Genomic DNA, 20,434 nt, shown 5'->3' with positions numbered 1-20,434 from the left:
ACAAATATGTGCGAGGAGGCGTTTACCGTGTCCTGGGCTTGGGCTGGTAAATTTGGTATTTATAGCAAAGCCCTTCTTAAGAAGGGCTTGACTGGAGACAAATCTCTTAAGGAGAAACAGTGGCCAACTGCCCAACAAAGGGCTGTTTCCATTGCACCGGTTATTGTCTCTGCAGGGAGGTTAGCACCAGGAGCCAGCTGTGTCCTGGTTTGCTTTCAGACCCCCTCTGCTGACCTGGCCATAGGGCCTGGGGAAGCCCAGGCTGAGCTGGGCCGGATTTCACCTCACGCCCCGTGCAGGCCAGGCCATGCTCAGCTGGACACTGCACAACAGACCTGGATCCCAGCATTCCCACAGCCCAGGTGATCCACGTCCCATGTACCTCCCTCCCTCCAGCGTGAGCAGGCTTATGGGACCACAGGCCACCTCCCCTTAAGAGAGGAGCTTTAGCCCTTTGCACAGTGGCTGTTACATCAGCAAACACCCCGCTGAACAAGAGCTATTATTTTCCTCCCTCCATGGTTTCAGTTCTAGTGAATATGCCAAAAACTCCTCCTTTACCATGTGAGGGTCATTGAGCATTCTTGCTGCAGCTTCTCTTCATACAGGACAAGGTATTTCAGAAGGACCCACAACAGATGAGTCTTTTTTTAGATATAAAACACGAATCAATACACTAAAGGAGCCAAGCTTTCCCATCAACAGTCCTCTCCGTCCTAAATCCTTTTGCAGCTATTACTCACACTAGTACTAGGCAGACCTAACATCTCCCAGCAGCTCAAAGACATCTCTGTTCTGGCTTTACTCCTCACAGAGCAGTCTCATCTGTCCTCCGATGGCAGGGCATAATTGTAGAAGTTTGTTTAGGGATATAACACACAGTCCTCATCCCTCAGCATTTTATAGCTCCATACTTCTTAACTGCAGCTTTTGAAATAAAACATGTCTTGTTTTTTTTTCCTATAACAAGAACCAAAGATAGTAAGATTGAGGGTTTAAAGTAAATGACACGTGCCTTGCAACTCCACTGGCTTTAAATGTGCCATTTTCATCCTACTAATTAAAACTTTAAGTCAGTTTCATTTCATAACACCACAATGCAACACATACACTGCCCACAGCACGGCACTGTTGTGCGCCTCAGATAATAAAAATTTCCAGCCACAGGCAATTTAGTTTCCTGGAACTGGAAGACTAGTAGAATAGTCATTGAAGTGAATCAGAAATTAATTTTTTCCACACAAAACTGCCATCATGGAAAAAAGCCATAAGCAACCTCTCCCTCAATTATGCAATCGTTTGATCCTTCCTGCCTAGTAAGGAACAGCTCTGCTCCCAGCTCCCCCATTCAAGAGGAAGAGCTCTGACAGCAAAGGCGCAGAGCAACAGAACCACAGTGCTGACAGAGCCACTGAACAATCTCTCACCAAACCCCAGGAAAACTTCCTCCTCATCTCTACCAATGCTGATGATCATGGAGTGAGCCATATGCTTTGCAATCTCTCTCACTGCCCTCCCTTCCCTACCCAGCCAAACCAGCAGAGGCACCACCTGAACAAAACAAGGGCTTTTGGAAATAAAAATATTTGCATGTAAGCCTTTTGTTTATGGCCATCTGCTCTCACACAGCTAGGAATGCCCTGAATTCTTCTCTTCCCCCATGTAAAATATGGTACCTAGATACTAATAAGGTAAAAATTAAAGTACAGCTATCAGATCAACTTTCAGTTACAGGTCACGGTAGAGTGCCATTAACAGAGTACGAGGGTTCAGGAATGGTACCGTTCCACAGCCCACACCCTGCTGAGCTACATCTTCTCATAGCAACAGCTCAAGATGGAGGTTGCAAATTCGCTTTCAGCACGGTTAAGACACACTGTTCAGTTGTTTGATGCTTTTATTTATCACATGTAGAAACACTACTATTTCTGTTTGCAGGCACCTCTTGCTGCACCACTGCAAGTCACACAGCTCCAAACATTGAAGACCAGGCAGGCAGAGAAGGGAATTGAAATGTTTATGTCCAGAGTCACAAGGTCATGATCCCAGACAGCGTCTAATACACAGAAAGCCGCCACAGGGACTGTCCTAATACAAAAACAGTAGAGCGTTACAAGTAACAGATCAGAGTTGGTGAAAACACTAGATGAAGGAATCGTGGTGGGGAAGAGGACCTGCAAACTGGCCTTTCTCCTTTCAGCTGCCCTTATCTTTCTAGTACAGGTAATTGTGATCTAAGTAGATGACTAGTGCCTTAAACCAGCAGAGGGGTTGACCGATGCACACAGCTTAGTTGACACGAGGGTTCCTGAAGTTCCTTCCAGCAAAACGGGCCTTGCTGCCAAGCTCCTCTTCAATTCTGATGAAAAGGAAAGAGTGTGCTAGGTGTCAGCAGACAGTGTAGACCTGCATTAGCACAGCTGTTGGCCTTACACTAATCATCCGACCTACCTGGTACCAATTAGACTAGAGTCACAAGCCAGTTCCCACCAAGCAACTTCAGTTACACACATCTAACTGCACAAGTCAGTATCACCCATTTTACACAAGCCCAAACATTTTAAGTGCTTGCCCAAGAGAACTGCATCATGCAGACAGGAGAACAATATCTCCTATCTAGTATCACAGGATGCTTTGTATGATGTTCTGCTTTAGTGTGTCCATTATGGACATTACCCATCCAACTCATCATGGCCTACAGCCAACCAGGCAAGCACAGCACCAGCCCAAAAGCACCTCTGCCAGTGTCAGTTTATGCCCTCAAGCAGCAGTGTTCCTCAGATGCAGAACACCAAACTGTCCTCCAAATGCATTAACGGAGCATCTGTTCTGTCAGGCTTAACCCTCAACCCTTTCCCACTCCCCCCTGAGAGTCTCACCTCAGCAGCTGGTTGTACTTCGCTAGACGCTCAGATCGGCATGGGGCGCCAGTTTTGATCTGAAAGGGAAACCAGAAAGTTAGGGAAGAACTGTGGCAGAAATAAGGCCGCAGATACCAACACGAAGCTATTCTGTTTACACTAACAAGCACAGTCACAAACTTCATTTCAGCATCAGGCTGTAAATATCTGTATGCTCCAACAGAACAGGGCTTGGGAGCAATAAAGATTGTTCAAGAGTGAACATCTTCAGTATCAGGAAAACCCAACACACCCCTTGGAGTTGACTATAGTTTTTTTAAATTGGGAATTCAAGGTGAACTCATGTAAGATCACACATTCCCTCATTACACACATCAGCTTCCTATATATGCAAACAGCAAACGTGCACCCCCTTAAGTCAGGACAGACCCCATCTGCTGTGCAGCATGGCTTCACCATCGTACTATCTCATCAAAGAAAAAGGCAAACTACAGCAGCTACAGATACCAACCTGACCAGTGCAGAGACCAACTACCAGATCAGCAATGAAGGTATCTTCTGTTTCTCCAGAGCGATGACTCACCATCACACCCCAGCCATTGGACTGGGCAAGCTTGCAGCTAGAAGAGATAAGCAGATGAAGCCTCACAATGTGCCTATTTGCTTTGCAGCCTTTGCTCTTGTGACAGGCATTCCTTACTTTGGCAAAACAGAACTGACCTTTGGTATATGTTAGGTTAGGATCATGTGACAATTTACACATGCATACACCCAGTGAAGTTGTTTGATGTGCCTATCCGACTTCAAGACCACAAAGGATACCACTTGCCAGTATCCTCTATTAGTTAACAGTTACTCTCACCTCACAAAATAATTACAATCAACAGATTTCTGTTCCACTAGATCTGGTCTGTATGTTCATCACCCTCAAGTCCACAATCTCCGTTCCCTGTCACGGCCAAGAGAGTAAAACTTACGCTTGCAGGGATTCTGTCACAGAGCCAATCTGGTTGACCTTAAGCAGGAGGCAGTTGCAGGATTTCTCCTCCACAGCCTTAGCAATACGCTTTGGATTGGTCACAGTCAGATCATCACCAACCACCTGAATGCCAACACTGCCAGTGAACTTCTTCCAGGCAGCCCAGTCATCCTGGTCAAATGGGTCTTCAATGGACACCACTGTAAAGGGATACAAGGAGCTTTAAGACAATGCCACCCTGTAAGGTCTTGTTTGAAAGCACTTGCACCAAAGTGCCGCAGCCAAGTACTACCCACCTCAGAGAAAATTCCTAAGACCCCTAAGAGGCTAACTGTTTGTTCTGCTCTTGATCCCTCTTACAAAGGGAGGCTGCATCCTAACTCTTTCCTTCAGCAATCAACCCTATTTGCCACTACTACTGTGCTTCTTGATAATGAAGAACTTACAGGGGTAGTTCTTGACAAAGCCCTTGTACAGATCAGCCAGCTGATCAGGAGAAATGTATCTGCTGGGATCATCAGGGGATTTGAAGTCCAGATCATACTTTCCATCACGGTAGAACTCTGAGGCAGCCACATCCATGCCAATGACAACCTTTTCAGAGTAGCCAGCCTTACTGATGGCAGTCTTCAGCAACTCCAGAGCTGAAACACAGTAAGGTATTTCTAAGTTACCACCAAATATCTTAACTCAAAAGCTATTTATTTACCAACTGCAGTACATTCACTCGGCAAAGAATCTCCATTAGCCCCCAAGGAGAGCACAAAGGCCACATAGAACAAGTTCTGTAACTCTCCGGCTTCTGAACTGACTGGAACAAGGTATTACTTTAATACTGCTTTTAGCTTGTAATACCCTTGAGACACCATTATGGGATTCATGATCTCTTCAGGCAGGACATGTCAGCCCAGAAAGCTTAAAACTAGATGACACTGCATCCTCTTTCAGCTTTATACAAGTGGGCAGGAAGTAGTGACTGCCCTTTAATCCTTTCTGGCTCCAGATCAGGTGCTGACCATAAGTGGTAAGCATCCAAACCCTGAGAGGCAGTGTGATGCACAGCTTGCCACTGCACAGGGCACCCTCTCTTTGCATCCACCTGTTCCCCGCTAGCACAATGATATGTAGAAGAGGAACAGAAATACTCAGTAGGAGCCTCTAGACACTACCCACTACGCTACCCTGTTTGGCCGAGTCCAAGCAAGGAAATTGAGCATGGTCACGACCACTAAGACCTCTCCTAATCACCCCTGACTCAAAGCCAAGCAGCTGGAGCAGCCAGGCCATTTACAGTAGGAAGCTCAGATCAAGTGCTTTGGTTTGGGTTTGTGGTTTTGGGGTTTTTTTGTTGGTTTAGTTTTAAGATGTCAGTTAGTACTAACTGCAAAGCAGATGCTGCCAGCAACACAGATTCCTTAGACTGCAACAGTCATTCAAGGTCATCTTCATTGATGTCTGACAGGGACATGCCTGTGACTGTGGGATTCAGAACCACCCTGATTTCTGGTGCTGACTCTGTATCTTCAACAGCAGAAAAGTCAATGCAGTTCAGAGGCCACCTTCAACAGTAACATAACCAACACCTTTAAGCAACAAACAACTTAATAGTTCTAGTATTCTACTGCCTTATTAGCAGCTCCCTTTCTGCAGAAGGGATTGAAAAATAGCTCTTCCAGTGCACTTCTGTAGGAACCGGTTATTTCACTTTCCACAAAACAACTGCCTCCCTCCCCCACAGGTTTCTGAACAGAACTGTTTGGCTGCAGAAGCAGCCTATGCCTCAACTTCCCAGGCAAGCCTTCACGCACTATCACACATTACCAGGCATAGTTCAAACTGGTTTCCTGCTTTGTCAGCAGAAAAAGAACTCCACTGAACTTTGACTACTGACTTCTAGGGAAACATGCAATGCACGCGGACATTCCCACACCACTTCTTTAACTGGAAGAGAGTAAGATTCCCTTAAGCTGCTACAGGAATGAAACAGTTATGAGGCAGTGAAGTCAAAGCTATCCTGTCAAGCTGCATAAACACATGTCCAAGGGAAGAGCTCTGTGTTACTATACTGGACCACACCAGTATAGCATCCTGGAAGGTTTGTCAGGATTAAGAAGCAGAGCAAAGAAACAGCAGTAAGTCCTACGACCTACTGATCCTGCTTTCCATTCGTCATGGACAGGTATGGTCTTTGTACTCTGCCTATCAGTTACATCTCCTCCCACAATTAGCTTCTTCTTACCTTCTTTATTTTCCAGGATGTTGGGGGCAAAGCCACCCTCATCACCCACATTAGTTGCATCCTTGCCATACTTCTCCTTGATTACGTTTTTTAGGTTGTGATAGACCTCTGCACCAATGCGCATTGCCTCCTTGAAACTGTCAGCACCGACCGGGAGGATCATGAACTCCTGCATAGCCAACTTATTGCCAGCATGGGAGCCACCATTGATCACATTAAAAGCCTTGGAGTAGCCAAAAAGAAAAGGCAAGTTAGAATGTTTCAGGGTAAACAGATAACAGCATTTATGTTAAGACTCTTCATTCTCTAGAAAACTTGATCCAAGACCACAAGACATCATGAAGCACCTGGTTAGATCAAGTCTTTAGCTAGCTCTATCAAGGGACTTACAGGAACTGGAAGAATGACTTCTGCATTTCCAGCAAGGTCAGCAATGTGACGGTACAAGGGGACACCCTTCTCAGCAGCGCCAGCTTTGCATACAGCCAGAGATACACCCAGGATGGCATTGGCACCAAATTTGGCTGTAAGAGGAAGAAATTGTTTACAGAAATGTTACATCTTCGTAAAGAGACTCAGCAATACCAGCACCATGGTCTTGGTTATGGAAGTGCACAGCACATGCTGTGCACTGCCCATTGTTTCTGATCATGTAAGCCACCATTCTATTAACCAGACTTCATCTTTTCCCGCCTCACCGCAACTCAAAGCCCACTTACACTTATTCTCCGATCCATCCATTTCCAGCATCAGTTTGTCAATCTTCTCTTGCTCGACAACATTGACGTTCTGCAGAGAGAAACAAGCAGAGCACTGCTTGACAAACATGGTTCTACAAACTCTCACCTACCCACTGCATTTTTATTTCCATGGCAGTCACCAAGACTTGCTTAAGGGCAACTACCAGCAGTTGAGGAGACAAGTGCTTGTCATTACCACACAGCAGCATCTTCTGGTCACTTCCAGCAGACTGGTGCTGACAGGTAAGTTGTCAAAAACTTTTGTTCTTCACATTCAGAGCTGTAAGGCTATCTTGTCCCTTGAATTCCTGACTCTTACACTGCTACCTGCCTGGCATGGCATAGGAGAAGGCCCCAGTTTATGCCCCCTGTCCCCCTTCAGTGCAAGCTCAAAGACAAGCAGTTTGCTCACAACATACACCCATTTGTAACTCAGTACATAGTGTCTGGGATTGTCACTAAGAATGTGCAATGACTATGCAATACCACTTAGTTTTGCACCATCCTTTCTAGCTAGGGCGCAGTGCCCACAAAGCACACAGGATTCTCACTCAAGCAGACTTTACCAAGACCCCCTCAGATTCCCTTCCAGAGTTTATCCAGCCAGCTTGGATAAAACCCAGTCCCTTCCCATCACCCAGTCATCCCCTTAAGCATAAAGCAGTTTGTATCTTAACAGCACATCACTGAAATTCCCAGATGTATTTCTACACACTACAACACTAAGCCGCCAGAGGTAGTTTTGTTTAAGTTTTAGATACGCAGTCATTAAGTCAAGCAATTCCTGTAGGTCAGTTTGTTCACACGCATGCTGGTACACAGGCTAACCCTGCCTCCGCCACATAATACAGTTCCCATAACTGTTTCAAGAAAACCCATCAGTTAGGACATACTGGACTGGTATTAGCTGATGTTAGCAGAAGACAGATTGCTCCTACCTTGCTAATCAGTGCAGGTGCAATTGTTTTATTGACGTGCTCAACAGCTTTTGAGACACCTGGAAGGAACAAGCAAATCAGACACCAGTCAACCACACTGGTTATGCAGGCATTAGTAGGTGATCCCAGTAACAATAAGATCTCAAGAATACCATCACATGCTATTCAAACCCCAATCCAGCCTGAGCTTACAGCCAAATCTAAACACTTATTACGGAGGTCACCTCAATTGAATGGAAGTTGCATGAAGTAAGAAATGCCTGCTGCAATGTTACTTTGCAAGACCATGCACTGGAGAAATTAATCCAAGTGACAAGGTTGCACTCAAAGTACATACATTACCTGTGTACACAATGCTGTCGCCAGGAACTCATTAACATATTTAACAGCTCTGGATACACCTGACAGAAGCGAAATGGACAAGAGAATCAAGGAAGAGATGAAGACTCACAGACAAGAACAAAAGCCAGTCATGCAAGAAAAAGAAAAGGACACAAACAGGTAAACAGGCCTACAAGTCAGCAAGTGTCTGATACTGAGCATCAGACTAGAAACAAAAAGGGTTCAAAGGGTAGAGGAAACTGCATCAGCCAGCAAGGCTGTATTTGGTCTTTCCACCCAGGTTTCCATACTATTGCAACCACCAGTGTGGATCCAAACTTCATGTGGCTGAATGAAAGTATTTAGAAAAGCTTTTAGGATAGGCTACTCCTATCCATGCATAGAATGGATGAATATGCAGAAAGAAAAAGGCTTCCCCAAAAGTTAAGCATGCAGCAGTTCAGGCATTTCACTATCTGCTAATCTTTGTAACATGGTTAAAGCATCACCTTAATCCACATTTTACACTTGATACATGCTGAAGTACACCCTCTCTGTACCTGGACACAGGCACAGAAATTGTTTGTTTGCTCCCGGCTTCAGACACGGAATAAAGCATGAACACAGCACCATCCTTTTAATCTACACGGCTACGCTACTGCATAAACCAGCAGTTCCAGTATGAACTTCCTTCTTCCCCATAAGCAGAACCATCATTACGCAGATACTAACAGTAGTCTAAGAAATACTGTCATTCCTGTACGGTGTTTAAATATTTCCAAAGACCTAAGCTTCAGAACTTGTGAACACCAAGTAAGTGCACCCTGATTAATTGCCTCTTAAATGGTCTAAATCTGCAGACTTGTATTACAAAAGGCCTACCAGCTATCTGCAACTCATCTCATTTGGTGATTATTTTTTTGTAACTCATGTTACTCCGCAGCTGACAAAAACCTTCAGCTGTGATAGTTTGTTGTAAAAGCTCAGACTACTGTCTAGTAAAGTGCCATGAAGAACTGCTTGTAGGAACAGATTTAACAGGTCTAAGCACACAAACATTTAGTACACTGAGGTAAGTACACATTTACTCTTCTCAAGGAAAAGAAAAAAGCCCTAGGTAAACAGCCTAAGTTCTTCGAGATAGTCATCTAGGAGTTTATTCTGTGTTCAGATAGTAACAACCATGAATCTTCTCAGACAAGGGTCTCCAAGTTCAATTCCGCAATTACCCACTCTAACCACTCTTAACAGGCACAGAATAGTTCAGATTTCTGCCAGTCAGGTGAAAGGAAAGTTTGAAGACAAGTAATTCTCTCTCCTAGCCAAAAGTTCAACTGATTGCATATATTTGGAAGGCATCACCTGTACTTTTAGAGTAGCAAGCTAAAAAGGAGTCCCCACTGTCCAAGCTCTAAGAGTAGTCATAAGAATTACTACTAGGGTGCTTATTAGGTTAATGACATCTTGTATGTGACTATTCATTTTCCCCTACACATGTTCCCAAGCCAGCCTGGCAAAGGCTGTGAGTAGTTTCCTTTCAGAACATACAATCAGTACCCAGACAGCTAAAATATTACACCACTAACACAATCTTAAGTACCCTGGCTACTATAATGACAGACAAAAAGCTGAAGTGACTTTAGCTATTATGCAGTCTGAAACAAAAATACCTTCCATGATTACCAGCATAAAGCTGCAGGTTAGCTGTGGTCAGCAGCTGGCATAAACCTTAGGTTCATGATTTAACATATTGGCATCTAAAGAGTCTATAGTGACAACAGTTCTTTGAAAATTTGGTCTATGAAGAAAATTTGTGACTAGCTGCAGTATCACCAAGTTTTTTGAAGCAGGTAGTTTAGATGCTCTTATAATACACACTGCTAAAGCACTCTTACTCTTGACACGCACCAAGATGCAGGGCAACAGAAGTGGTGTAACAAAGTACCTTTGGGCATACTGTACTAGAGACATCATTATCTAGCTGGCATGCCTAAACTCCACCTGCCCCACCTATGGAAGTACAGTGACTTTCACTACTACACAGCTGCCCTGCTGGAGGCAGTCACTCTCCACATTGTCCCCTGGCAAAATCCAGCAGCCTGTGCTTTACCTCTGCCCCAGCCCCACAGCCTACACGTGGTATGCACTGCTATCACCTTACTCCACTGGTTTTGCCCAATTGCCATGCCTTGTATAGAACATTGACAGTAGTGAAGAAGCCCATGTGCCCTCTGCTACCATCTGGCGTAAACATATGCAGCAACACAGCCACTGTTAAAGAGGCCAAGCTGCGTTCCAGAATTCACATTTACCTTTCCCCATGTAGCGTGTCTTGTCATTGTCACGAAGCTCCAGAGCTTCATAGATTCCAGTTGAGGCACCACTGGGAACAGCGGCTCTGAACAAACCTGTTTACAACAGAAAAAACAGTTGTCTTGGCACATTCAAACACACAAAACACTCTCCACCCATAGGCCATCCCAACCTACTGCACACTTCCATCCCTGGAGATGGGAGACAATCTCTGCTCACTTATACCTGTCTGCTCCTTAACAGTAACACCAATTCATCAGTGCCTCCTTCATACTGATCAAGAGCAAGCTGACTCACTCATTCTCCACCACTGTGCATTTCAAGTGTTTTAAGTTGGGACAGTCATCTGTTCCCTTTCCGAAAAGGCAGCTTTATTCACTGAGTCTACTATTTGAGCTCAGTCTGGCAGGCAAGCTCTTAAATTTCTCCAAGATACAGCATAAAAGGGACAATTAGAATGCTATTTTGTTAATATGGGTTCCAAGGTCTCCCTTGTCAGCACAGCCACCCAGACAGCCCATTCTTCCAGCCACAGATGCCGAACTTTGAGCAAATTGGTACACTGGAGCCTGCTCTGCCTGTGGTTCAAGATGCCAGCTTCAGTCTCCAGTCTTTCCCTTGTCCCACTACAGCAAATTATTTAGTAGGGGCAATCTCATTAAGTGACTGCATTAATCTTTTGAAGCAGAAAGATCAGTTATTTAGTTAGTGCATTACAGCTATTGTGTTTGCCCATTCCATCAAACCACACTGGTATGTGTTTGCACAATGCTTTTGTCAGATCCCATCAGATGTGGTATGAACAACTAACAAACCAAGGGGAAAGTCCAAGTCCTACAATAATTAAAAAAATAAGATGCTATATGTGAAAACCCAATTATACAAGTTTAGTCATGCCTGAGTACTTAAGCTGAGAAGAAACCATTACCCAAGATTCAACCCTGCAGCAGAACACTGTTTCATTACAGGAGGTGACTGCTAGACAGACCAGGAATTAATCTTCAAGTGCAGTCACAGAGTTTGGAGAACACTGAAAACTAAGACCATTAGCAGATGCTTAAGGACAGGAAGGCAGGCCCTGTTGACTCCAAGTTTGTCAAGTGCTGTCCCACTTGTGCTCAGGGCAAGGGAAAGGCAGCAGGTTTCGATTAATACTTGCACAATGCAGACTGTAAGAAGTGACACACTTCAAAAAATCCTTTACTGTCCAGACCAGTATCTTGAGCTCAGAAAATTCATCCCAGCAGAATAATGTAGAGGTTTCTTCTGCAAGTCCCATAGCAAGCTCAGTAACAAGTTTTTTTGTATGGAGGAAAAAGTACGCACAATTCCACTGCTAGAACAGGACAGTCCACATACTTTTGACTGCCTCTTCAGTTCTATCAAATACAAGAAAGGAATAAAGTATCTACAGCTAAGGACTCACCTTTGTTGGTAAAGAGGTCTACCTCAACAGTGGGATTCCCACGAGAGTCAAATATTTCACGGGCGTGGATCTTAAGAATGGACATTTTTAACACCTAAAAAAAAAATGTTTAGCATTAATCACAGAATGGTTTGAGTTGGAAGGGACCTTCAAAAGTAGTTCAATGCCCTGCCACGGGCAGGGACACTTTTCACTAGATCAGGTTGCTCAAAGCACCGTCCAACCTGACTCTGAACACTTCCAATGACAGACGCATCCACAACTTCTCTGGTTAACCTCTTCCAGCGTCTCATCACAAAAAAAAAAAATCTTCTTTATATCCAGACCAGTTCTACCTTCTTTCAGTTTAAAACTTCCCATTTTATACTTAAAAGAATACTGATGAACAGGTTAACTGTGCAATCAATTATTTTTTTTAAAAAAAGGACAACCCCCATGCCTCTCCTTCCTTGCCTGTCCCTCCTGAACAGTCTACAGCCATCAACTGCAGCACTCTAGTAACATGATTCATCCCACCAAGTTTCAGTGCACAGGGGTTTCCACCTCCTCCTGTTTATTACCCATGCTGTGTGCATTGGTATACAGACACTTCAGTTGGGCTACCAACCCTGACAACTTTCTGGAACAACTCTGAAATCCTTTGAGGCATCCGACAACTGTTTCCCTGTTGGTTTGTAATATATCGGCAGCCCCAGCTCTTTGTTACTCAGAACTCCATCTCCTTCCCCCACCAAGTCTAGTTTAAAGCTCTCCTCATAAGCCTGACCAGCTTGTTGGCAAAAATGATCTTGCCCAACTTGGTCAGGTGAATCCTATCAGCTCCTAAAAGATCCAGCTTCTCAAAGGTTGATCCACGATCATCAAAGCCAAAATCCTGAGTATGGCGCAAGCTAGGCAGCCAGGCACTCTCCTGAGCCCTTTCCCCTGACTGGGAGGACAGAACACCTGTGCTCCTCCTCATCCTTGTAACATTGCCCCAAGGGACAGTTTCTTTTGATGTTTCTAAGTTAACTTGTTGCAGTACCATGAGACCCTACACAGAATAGTAGGAGCAGATGATAATAGATGTACCTGTAGGTACATGCTACACCTCAGCAGCCTCTCAGCAATGTCACAAATACAAGCTCCTGATAGGCAGCAAATGTCTCTAGAGAAACTGTCTAAATGGAAAACGGGTGCTTCAGCACCTCTCAGTAAGAAATCTCTTAGTAATAAGACCTCACCTGCTTTTCTGGTGGCTCTAGTTCTAAAGCAGGTGGGTGGTTGGATCACCTTTGCATGGTTTGCTTTTCCTGGATCCTGTATGTTACTCACATGCTCCTTATTCTTCAGCCCCAGAGTATCATGTCTCTTATGCAGGAGCATTTCAGAGGATTGGGGCAGAAGAATCTTCCTCAAGTGGAGACGAGGGGGCCAGTCTCCATCTCATGAACCACCTGCACCAATTAGCTCAAGGTTGAATTCAGGCTTACCTTCCCTTTGCACATAATTAAGGCAGGGCCCAGCCTGTGACAGTACACAGTACCATGTATCTTTCTTCTGTTCCCATCCCCGGATACTGCACTGCCTGTTGAGCTCCTCTTGTAACATAGCCTACTTGTTCAAGAAATTTTTCCCATGGTTGCACTTGCAGCTAAGGCATCCATTGCTGCCTTCATGAGCTGGGGGACTTTCAGAAGCTCCTTGTTAAGGTCTGGACAACTATTCCAGTCCTTGAGAGGAGAGTTTGGGTGGAGACATCAACACAGGTAAGCTGTAGTGCTTCTGTTCGGGTTTCAGCTACAGCCTTACAGCTGCAGCAGGTGGACCAGCAGGTCACAGCCTCCTCACAGTTCTTATAAAAAAAAAGTCCACTAATAAAGTGGTAATTCTTTTGAAAGATATCATCATTCTAATTCCCTGGAGACCTCAAGCTTCTGGGTATGCTTGCACAGTCACCAGTTGAGTTGGAGTGACTATCAGGTTGCAGCCTAAGCCTGCAGATGAGCTGAACAGGCAGCAGCCAGATCACTGGCACACTCTTTCTACCAGAACAGCCCCAAAGCCTGCTGATGCTGCTCCCAACAGCCACAGCTCCCTGCTTCCATGTGCTCCCTGGGGGCCAGCTGTGAATGGCTTCCAGCAGCTTGAACTGGCCACAGGCACAGCTGGCACCACCCAACTCTCACTCACCCCTCCCAAGACCTGCTGCCTGGTCCCTCTCCCACATAGCACAAGGGTGCCAGGGATGCAGAAACCCCCTCAGACACCCTCCCCAGGGACCTCACAAGCCTTGCACTCCTTCCAGAATGCAGCAACTGCTGCTGCTAGCATCAACTTGATATTTGTGTCATGTAGTAATACATGCAAGCATGAGAACAGTTCAAAAACATCACACTGTTTCAACTAGGAAAACCTTATATACTTGGTGAGAGTTAGAGCTGTATGCTGAGAGGACAGAAATCTCAGTCTAGGTAGGAAAAACAGTCCAAAACCAGAAGGCTTGTTTCTATAGAGATCTAAGGGAATGCCAGCTCACCACGTAAGAGCAGCCAAGCATTCCTAATACAGGAAACGTCTGCTACCAGTTATCATTCTTTCCAATAGAAGACTAAAGTGCAGTACTTCTTAGTATGCACAGCAGCTGTTCAGAGCCTCATGTAACTCTTGAAATAGAAACTATCACAGCTCTAATTAAGAGCTTACATTAATAGTTACACCCAGTCCTGAGCATTTACAGGAATAGCTCTTCCTCTTAAAAGGAAGAAAAATCACCAGTCTTGAATACTTCCTTTTTCTTCACCTTCTCACATATCTATACGCTTTTCCTTAAGCAAACTGCAGTAAGGAATGCCTTATGTAAGCTCAGCTACATTTTAAAAAAATCAAGTCATACAAATGCCTGTAAGCCATCAACTGGCACCTAACTCGGCTCCTCTGCAAAGAAAGCTCAGCCTCAGAAGTAGAACTATCCGGAAGCTGGTTTTTTGGCAAGCCAGTGTGGGTGGTAACCCTGTTTACAGAAATGGTTGTGAACCTCTCTGCAGCTGCTGTAATGTTATGAAAACAGGACCTTAGAAACACTGCCACTTGTACAGGCGAGTTAACTTCAGACACTCATTTCTTCCCTCCCCATGTTAAAAAACATGGGTAGCCATTTGGCTTGTCCCCTTGTAGTTAAAGCATCCTTTCCAGTTGTCCTGCTCCTAAGCAGCATATTGTATAAGGCAGGCTCAGAGATCTTAAGTAGCGCCTGCTTTACAGTAAGACCCACACACTGACAAATGATACCTCTAACCTAAGAAGCACAACTTAGTGCAAGTGGGCCTTCTCCTGCTGCCACTACATAACTTCAATCAGTAAATACACAAGCTAGAAATAAATCTCTGCAACTCTCCAGTTATCAATCCCACCCATGCTAACACTTATCTCTCTGCATGTACACTGAGCGTTGGCTAATAAGAATCCCCATTTCTCTGAAAAGGCTTTCAGAGTTTATCAGGCTGGCACCTCCTATGCCTTACTTTCATTTTCAGAACCATGGTTTTGCACCAAAACTTTAGGTACCTTACCCTTTGAAAGCAGTCATCTCACAGGAAGTCTTAGTGCAATGCAAGAACCATTTGTTCACCTTCACACAGAAGGAGGCACTTCAGGAATGCACTGCAGAAGCTTCCATTGGGTAGGTCTGCCAGGTCTGACATTACTCAAGCATCCTTGACAAATAACCTCCCCTGTGGTCCCCCCTTTTTCTTTAGGGGGAGGCATTTCACAGCACTGCACCATTCCAGAAATTCCTCACACTTTTTTTTTGCCTCATTCTGCAAACTCCCTCACTTCTGTGTTCTTGAAACAGTTCTCCCACTGAGCTATTCATGGGTAAAAAAAAAAAATAATCTGATGCTGTTTAGTTCATCACAAGCTGAGCATTATGTATTCTGCCTTAATCAAGTCAGTCAACTTATCTAGAAAGTGAGGGTCAGCCCACACACAAGTCTAACTGTGGAAATGCTAACAATGCAAGACAGCTCATCAGTAGCACTGTCCAGACCTGACCTTTGTACTCAGTGATGCGGCTAGCCAAAGAGGCAAATACCAGAATGTTATTTAATGCATGCACTGCCTTAAACCTTTTTTTGTACCGTAATCTGCTGGCAAGGTCAGTGTCTCCCATCAGGGGAAAAACCACACATGCTAGCTTCCCTGGCTTTCCCAAGAGCACACAGGTTATCACCTACTTCAAGGCTAAGTTACAACCCACTGCACCACTGCCAGTTCCAAGTACTGGCTATTAACTTCAGTCCAAGAAATCACCACTTATTCTCTACCTGATCCTCTGCTCTGCACAGGGAATGCAGTACAAGAACATAGACTACACCAACTCAAAATTATTTCCAGAGGTTTTGTTTACAGCTGACTATCACCAAAAGCTGTACTTGTGAGCTGTTTTGCAGCCCCATGTCTCACAAGTCAAGACAGGGTTAAGACTGATCAACTACAAGCATCTGAATGGAGATTAAAAAGGTAACACTTAAGTTCGGCCATAGAAAAAACTATCCTAGTTAGTGTCTTATTACAAAACTGCCCTACAGTTATCAGTGGAAGTCTTTACATAGCACTTAAGGATCCTGCAAGACTACACCTCTCACACCACCACCACTGAAAAAAAAGCTTATTGCTCACTTTATTAGATCCAAATATCTAAATTCTACTGGTCAAATGTAGACTAAAAAGGGCACCTTACAATCCTACTCCCCTGCATTCCACATAGTATTAATTCACCTCTACACTCTGCAACATGATATGACATGTTTTAAGTAATGCCTGGCAGGGAGTAAGGCTGAGATATGTTGAATTACTTTCCCTCTCATTTAATAAGATGGAGGCCTGAAACTGCATTGCTTCAGTCTGTGGGTTTGGATGACAAACTTCACTACTTCCTGCCAGGCTCAGAAAGTCCTGGCCCTGCCCTGTGACTCAGCAGTCAAGCAACGGAACATGAGAAAGACCAAGATCCTCTCCGGCAGCCATGCACGAGGCAAGCTAGTCAAGAGGCAATTTTCCGCCCCCCCCCCCCCCCCCCCCCTTCACATCCAGAGATACACATCAAGTTACCAGGTGATACTCCCCACCAGTGCTACTTTTGAGATACCCAGCACTTAATGAACCCCACTAGGAGACCTAATGCACACAGACTTGCGTGCTGACATCAAACGTTAAATATTTGAGATGCGAAGCTGAAGGACATCCACTGCCACTACAGGGGAAGGTCCAAATCACGACACGCAATCCGAGAGCAACTGTTAATGATTAAGAGAGAGAGGTTAAACCCTGCCTTTGAAAGGAGCCTTGACCCACCACGTTTCCCAGAAGATTTTACAACACAAGCGCGTGGCCCCCACCCCGCCCCCCCAAGCTGACCAGGCCAAGGCCGGCGCAGGCCTCCCTCGGCCCCCGCCATGCGGCTGGCGGGTAGGGGTGAGGGGGTGGGGGTGGGCAGCACGCCCGCAGAGGCCTGCACCCCCTCGGAGGCCGCCTAGGGCCGACCCCATCTCACGGGGGCGGCAGGGGCTCCGGGGCCGCTGCCCGCAGAGGCCGGGTGAGGGAAGAGGCAAGACGGCGGTCCCCATAGGGGCCTCTCACCCCGCAGAGAAGCCGGGCCGCTGCGGCCATCCCGCCGCCGCCCCCACTCACCTTCGGCCCAGCAGCCCCGCTCCACACAGCAGCCCCACTCGCCGTCTCACCTCTGACTGGGAAGAAGCAGCGGCGCTGGCGCCCAGCTATAGCCCACCCCGCGCAGAGGACCCGCCCTCCTCCAGCTCCCATTGGTCTGCTCAGCCCCTCTCCGGTTACCCATTGGCCGGACCGGCACCCCGCAGCTCTCCCATTGGCTATCGCCTCCTCGCGCCAGAGGCGGGCTCGTGTGCGTGCGCTACGTGCCGCGGTGGCCCGGTCCCTCTGGCGTTCGCCCCGTGGAAAATCCCAGCGCGGACGGGGCGGAGCCGGCCGCCCCTCACCGCCAGCCCACGCGTGCCCGGGGCCGGGCGGGGGCAGCTTTCCCTGCGCGCGCGGGCCTGTCGGCGGCAACGTCCTCGGGGCTCGTCCGCTGGCGCGCGCGCGTACCGCGAGAACGGTCTCTTTGTGCCCGTGCACCTGCGTGGGGTGCGCGTGCCCTGCACAAACCCGCGCGCCTGCGCGCGCCCGTGGGGAGAAGAGGCCGGGCTGGCGGGGTCATTGTCGCTGGCGGCAGCGAGCCTTGCCCGCGCCAAGGCTGGAGGAGCGTGGGGCTCGGCCTGCGCGGCCCTCCCGCCGAGGGCTGGCGGCGTTACTGCTGCAGAAAGGTTAAATACAAATACAGTAAATGTTCGCTTTGATTTTGAAGTGAATAACCGTTACACTTACTGGGGTGGGGAAGAAGCGCTCATGCGATTGGTCGTGACGCCTCACATACTCATGCGCCAGCAGGAACAAAGAGTTTTGCAAGTGTTTTTTCTGGCTCCGCACAAAGGTGTTTGATGCTCCACGACACATGCTTGAAGGCTGTTGGGTTTGCGTGGCAAGGGTTTGCTAGCGGGGGGCTACAGGGGCAGCTTCTGCGAGAAGCTGCCAGAAGCTTCCCTGTGCCTGATGGAGCCTGTGCCAGCTGCCTCCCGGCTGGACCCACCACTGGCCACAGCCGAGCCCATCAGCGACTGTGGCAGTGCCGCTAGGATAGGGGGGGAAGAAAAATCTGCACCAGCGCAAGAGAGGAGCGAGAACATGTGAGAGCAACAGCCCTGCAGACACCCAGGGCAGGGCAGGAGGGCAGGAGATGCTCCAGGTGCCGGAGCAGAGGTTCCCCAGCGGCCCGTGGTGAAGGCCATGGTGAGGCAGGCTGTCCTGCAGCCCAGGGAGGGCCGTGGTGGAGCAGGGGGATGCCCCAAGGAGGCTGTGACCCTGTGGGAAGTCCATGCTGGTGCATGCTCTTGGCAGGACCTGTGGCCCCATGGAGAGAGGAGCCCACACTGAAGCAGGTTTGCTGGCAGGGCTTGTGACCCCCCACAGGGGACCCACGCTGGAGCGGGCTGTTCCTGAAGGACTGCACCCCATGGAAGGGACCCACGCTGGAGCAGGTTGGGAAGAACTGCAGCCTGTGGGAAAGACTGATGTTGGAGAAGTTAATGGAGAACTGTCTCCTGTGGGAGGGACCCCATGCTGGAGCAGGGGGAGATGCGGGGAGGAAGGAGCAGCAGAGACAACATGTGACGAACCAACCGTAACCCCATTCCCTGTCCCCTGCACTGCTTGTGGGGAGGATGTAGAGAAATGAGGAATGAAGCGAAGCCCAGGAAGAATGGAGGGGTGGGGGGAAGGTGCTTTTGTTTTGATTTTCGTTCCCATTATCCTACTCTGATTTGAATGGTAATAAATGCAACTAATTTCCCCAAGTCAAATCCGTCTCGCCCATGATGGCAATAGCTGAGTGATCTCCCTGTCTTTATTTGGACCCATGAGCCTTTCGTTACGTTCTCTCTTCCCTGACCGGTTGAGGAGGGGAGTGTGAGAACAGCGTCAGTGGGCACCTGGCGTCCAGCCACGGTCAAGCCACCACAAAGACTGCTGTGACCAAAAAATGATGGAGCAGAGCAGAGCTTCACACCAGGCCACGGAATTAAAGACTTTGCCAAAGTGGAGTGACTCATGCTCCTGAAAAGTTCTGATCCTGCTGTGGATGTTGAAAAAAACATCAAATTATTCATTGATAGATATTTAGTTCACCGCATTGCAGTGAAGTATGAACGACACACCACAGTGAACGAGGAGCTCTGTGACTGGCAAAGCCTCCATCCCTGGAAAGTATTATCCAGCTTTCTATGGACTCAGTAATAACCGTGTGTCACAGTGTTTAACAAGAATATGACACTCACATGAGTTGTTCCCAGGTGCAGCACGGCAGAAGGACCCGGTTCCATCCTGGAGTGACCTACCCAGCCCCCGCTGGCAGCAGCTCCCTGTGACCAGCATGGCAAGGCCCCGCTGTACCCTGCCATGGTGCAGGACCGCGGTGCCGGCAGGGCAGCATGCCACTTCTCCCTCAGCCCTGGTTGCCACCGTTCCTCCAGGCCCTTCCCGGTGGTATAGCTCCCAGGGAATGTACTGCTTTGGTTAGGATCGATCAGTTGCAGTCGTAACACAAGGTCTTTGTGGGTTTATTATGGAGAACAGCTGTGCCCATGCTTCCCATAAGCATGTTTTTCTTCCAGGATTTTTTAACAGAGGGATAGCCACACATTGCACTGCGGCAGGGAGTCTGCAACGAAGGGAATCCCATTGCAAGGTCAAAACATTTGAACAAGGTCACAGGCTGACTTAGGAAAGGCACAATCTTGTCCCTCCTGGACACAATTGATTCTGTTCAAGGCAGAGCACTATCCCCAGCTGTAAGAGTGTGAAGCCCTGAGCAGGGACCGGTGCTTTGCCTGGCTGGGACACTGCAGAGCCTAGACCCATGCGTGTAATGCCATGGGAACTCCCAGTTCCCCTGGGTTTGCTTCTTCCCGTTTCACCTGACACCACACAGCCTGTGTTCACATGGATGGGGGCCTGGCTCTGAGAATTTCGAATACCTGTGAAGTTTCCCCAGCCTGCAGTTGGGGTC

At 47.3% G+C, this 20,434-nt stretch overlaps 1 protein-coding gene across 1 annotated transcript; it reads right to left on the bottom strand.

Annotated features, from left to right (window-relative positions):
* Positions 1-1,879: 1,879 nt before the first annotated feature.
* On the bottom strand, positions 1,880-17,622 carry ENO1 (enolase 1). The gene is made up of 12 exons (XM_056330915.1): positions 17,491-17,622; positions 11,818-11,911; positions 10,391-10,486; positions 7,758-7,816; positions 6,799-6,868; positions 6,470-6,603; positions 6,080-6,302; positions 4,287-4,484; positions 3,839-4,040; positions 3,373-3,481; positions 2,880-2,938; positions 1,880-2,359 (listed from the first exon to the last, which is right to left on the bottom strand). The coding sequence occupies exons 1-12, from the start codon at positions 17,620-17,622 to the stop codon at positions 2,290-2,292; spliced, it is 1,446 nt and encodes a 481-aa protein (XP_056186890.1). The 3' UTR covers positions 1,880-2,289.
* Positions 17,623-20,434: the final 2,812 nt, after the last annotated feature.

This window comes from Falco biarmicus, chromosome 3, assembly GCF_023638135.1.
Source record: "Falco biarmicus isolate bFalBia1 chromosome 3, bFalBia1.pri, whole genome shotgun sequence".
Classification (NCBI taxonomy): domain Eukaryota; kingdom Metazoa; phylum Chordata; class Aves; order Falconiformes; family Falconidae; genus Falco; species Falco biarmicus.
This window is presented reverse-complemented; position numbering and strand designations above follow the sequence as displayed.